Source organism: Ceratina calcarata, unplaced genomic scaffold (genome assembly GCF_001652005.2).
Source record: "Ceratina calcarata isolate Rehan_Ccalc_2016 unplaced genomic scaffold, ASM165200v1 scaffold1457, whole genome shotgun sequence".
Lineage (NCBI taxonomy): Eukaryota > Metazoa > Arthropoda > Insecta > Hymenoptera > Apidae > Ceratina > Ceratina calcarata.
In genome coordinates, this window is record NW_017135739.1 from 2,851 (window position 1) to 6,517 (window position 3,667).

Below are 3,667 nucleotides of genomic sequence, written 5' to 3' on the forward strand. Positions count from 1 at the left end.
ACAATTATTTATAAAGAAAATAGAAGTTTGTCGTTCTTAATTATCGAACAATGAAATTATTCGGTCGACTCTTGCATCGATTCGATCAAAAGAAGTCTAGGGATTGGTTAGTTAGACCGGTTTGGTAATTAGACAAATTACGCGCCCCTCTTGGACGAAACGGAGCATGAACGATCCACTTGTAGCATAGCTGCTGGCGTGCACGCTCGTTGAAGCTTCCTCGTTCGAGGAGCGAACGTTTCCATCAAACTGCGTCGGCCGTTCAATTACCTACCCGAGACGCGGTAACGAGGAAACGTTGATTTACCGGCGTGCCGATGAGACGTGCTCTATGATACTGGCCCGCGTCGAAGATCGCCGACAGAAAGAGTATTCCAGGAGTCGCGGGGACGCAGCTGTTGCATCGTTAATTAGAGTGGAACGTTTAAGACGATCGATCGCGAGTTAACGACGTCTTGTCGGCCGATAGGATGAGGCGTTCGACACGCTCGACAGAACGACGTAATGCGTTCCGCAGGAATGTTGATTGAACGTAATTAGAAAATCTATTTGCGAGAAAGAAAGAGAGAGGGGGGGGGGGCATTTTATCCTAGAACAAGCTTTAAATTCGAGTTCCCCTGACTGAGTTTTTGATCAAGCCATGCAACAATCATTTTGCCGTTTTCTGTTTGGTAAATGTTCTCGTCGAAATTATTGACGAAAAATTGTTTCCAGGGACAGTGCTCGAAACACCCCTGAAAAACGTAAACTAAAAAAAAGTCACGCACGAGCCGTTCTCCGTCTAATTGCAGTGGGCCTTTAAAAAAGACCATGCTCCCCCGTAGCTCGTACGAATAAAGAATGCTTTCCATACTTTTAATTGCTCGTCCTGGCGAGGTCCCCTCTCGCTATTTTTTTGCCATCGCTCTTTCATCCTCCCTTTCTCGGTCCGTCCTTACGGAGCACGCGACGTAGCGCGTGCCAACCATCGGACGGTCGCGCGCGACCCTCGTTACGCAGAAATCAGCGTAGATTTATCGAGCAAATTGGATCGAGTCCTTCCGTTCGTGGGGGCCCGCAGCCTTGTTTTGTTCCCGCGTCGCCCGAGAACAATGCCGCCCCCAACCCCCTTTTCCCCTCGCAAGTGGCTGACTCGACTGGCCGCGTACATGACTAAGAAGTTTCATTGAACGCGTGTCTAGAAGCTTCTCAGACGACGTCTTCATACCGATATGTGTACCAGTCATGTCTCGATCCTCAGCCCTCCGCGCGGAGATACCTTTCACGCGGATAAAAAACGAGAGATAACGCTGGACGCTCGTTTGATTTGTTTCAGGGTGTTAAAACCCCCTGGTGGCGGAAGCAGCGACATTTTCGGCGCTGCGCCCGACGAGACGAGCCCCCGCCGCGTGAAGAACCACCAGCAGTCGCAGTTGGGCTCGACGCTGTTCGGGGAAACGGCAAACAGCAACAGCAGCAACGAAACGCCGCGTAACAAGCCCGGTAATGATTCATACAATCGCCTGTTTGGCCCTCCCGATGCCCCACCCACCACCCCAAACGCGAAATATCACATGCGCAGCAATATATCTCTCAGCGGGGATTCGACGTCCTCATCGGTGTCGTCCGGCGCCGCGACGTCGCCCGCTAAGAGCATCGGCAGCACGGACTCGATCACGGCCGTGCTCAACGGATACGCGGCCACCAATGGCAACAATCACACCAACGATGTCACAGGTAAGGGTGTCTTTAACTACTCCGATCTCTCGTCCAAACGCCCGCCTCCCACGCCTCCACCCTTCTCTCACTCGAGAATCGGATCTCACTCTGCCTACCTCACTATCTATCTGGTCAGGTGAACTGGGAGTACGGTGCGAGCACGAGTTTCCGAGGCTTAGAAGTTGGAACCCTCGAGTCAAGCCGACGCGTTCAGAGACCGCAGGTTTCTCTGAATTAAATTCTTAATCTCCTCGAATTGCAATACCTAAACGAACTCGCACTGTATTCGAGCTACCTGGAAACACGCGTCTGTGTATCGCAGGCTCTTTATGGGATTAACACGTCGGGTCGATTGAACCGTTCGGAAAAATGTTTGAAACGATTCTGGAGCTAGCGAAACACGAACGAATATCTTGTTCGTTTCTTTTCTTTCATTCTGTGTGACTAATCCAGAGCTTTTACCAAGTCGTCCTCTTGAATTGTTCGCAAGCAGCTTTTAGGAGAATCAAACGATTTCGTAAGTGTGGAAAAAAAGATACATGTTCAAGTAGATCACACGACACACGTCCCACACTTTATGTTTCAATTACCAGTCCTCGCGCTCATTTCACCCACTTAAGTTCTCGAGTTAAACTCTCTGCTTGCGACAAATCCATTACGCGGTAACAGATTTGTTTTTACAAGACGTATTTGCAAAACAGAGCCCGTGAAACAGTGATACATTTATTTCTTTCCGGATCAGAACGTTTAGTCATTTCTCACCACTGACGCATCTGATTCGTATTGTCCCGATGATGATTTCACCACTTCATTGCTTGCATCTTACACGTGTGACGATCTTATTCATAAAACTCTATCAATATTATGACAACTACATTTCTTTCGTTTGTTTTCGAAACTCTCATCTCTTGCTTTGCTCGCTTTACACAAACGTAGTATAATATAATATTGTTTAGTTTCTTTCTTATTTCCGTGCTCGTTCCTCTTCGCACGAACGAATCCGAGGTACTCTTGTCACAATTTTATAATTAATTTTAAATATCGATCGTTCTACAATTTGATGTAAATCTGCTGATTGACTATGGGAAACGATGAAGAGTTAACAGTCAAAGCTAAAGGTAATAAGTTTAAAACCATATTGATCGTTGCATACTTTGAAGTTTGCCTAACGGCTATGGGAAAAGATGAAGAGTTAACAGTCGAGGTTAGGGCAAATATGAGTACGCTCGATTCGTCTGTGCAAACAGTCGCGCGCACTAACACGAATTATGTCGAGTTGGGTGACGGTGTTGTGGGTTTTGGTACTTACCTGTGTGTCGGTGCATGGGGGTGGTGGTGGTGGTGATGGTGAATTTCTGGCCTCGTGTCCGCTTTGCGTGCACCGGCGTGCGAAACAAACGTGTCGTCCTCCCGTGCCTTCCTACCCGCTCGAAAACCTCTGCCAGGTGGATCGTCCTGCTTAACTCGCAACCCGGTCACCGGAGACGGAGTCGACGTGACGCCCGTCAGACGCAGCGCACGAAGGTGTCGAGGTAACGTTTACCCATTCTTATTCTCAGTTTTACCCCGAAAAACAAAGTGAGAAGAAAAGACGACGAGCCGTCTTGGTCTCATCACCCGATTTATTTTCATCCTTTCACTAGAAAAACTGTTAGCACCGTTCAACGATATTAAAGTACCATAGTATTTCTTTATTTCATGTTTACTGTCTTCAATAGATAATACTTAATAAAATATTTACACAAATATTCTTCTGTCAAAGAAATGGAAGTCTGAGAAATGGAAGTCTAACAATACCAAAGAATTATTATATTTATTTCTCTCACCCTCTATTTACTTTCCTATTTTATGAATCGTTTATATAAAAGGACTTCTGTCAAAGATAAACGAAAGTCTCTGACAGAAGGGAAGATATATGGGATCGAAGTGTAGATTCTGGGAATAGAACGTCAACCCCTATCCGATGGGG

General features: G+C 46.8%; 1 protein-coding gene across 4 annotated transcripts; it reads left to right on the plus strand.

Annotated features, from left to right (window-relative positions):
* The first annotated feature begins 1,196 nt into the window (after positions 1–1,196).
* LOC108631245 (microtubule-associated protein Jupiter-like) lies at positions 1,197–3,661 on the plus strand. Of its 4 annotated transcripts, none has more exons than XM_018035026.2 (3): positions 1,197–1,716; positions 2,192–2,215; positions 3,144–3,661. In XM_018035026.2, exons 1-3 carry the CDS (start codon positions 1,212–1,214, stop codon positions 3,278–3,280), a joined length of 666 nt encoding a protein of 221 aa, XP_017890515.2. In that variant the 5' UTR covers positions 1,197–1,211; the 3' UTR covers positions 3,281–3,661. The 4 variants fall into 4 exon arrangements, with proteins under 4 accessions (XP_017890515.2, XP_026674793.1, XP_026674786.1 ...); XM_026818992.1 differs by having other exon boundaries at positions 1,197–1,482; positions 1,577–1,716; positions 2,192–3,236; XM_026818985.1 differs by lacking the exon at positions 2,192–2,215.
* The last annotated feature ends 6 nt before the right edge of the window (positions 3,662–3,667 follow it).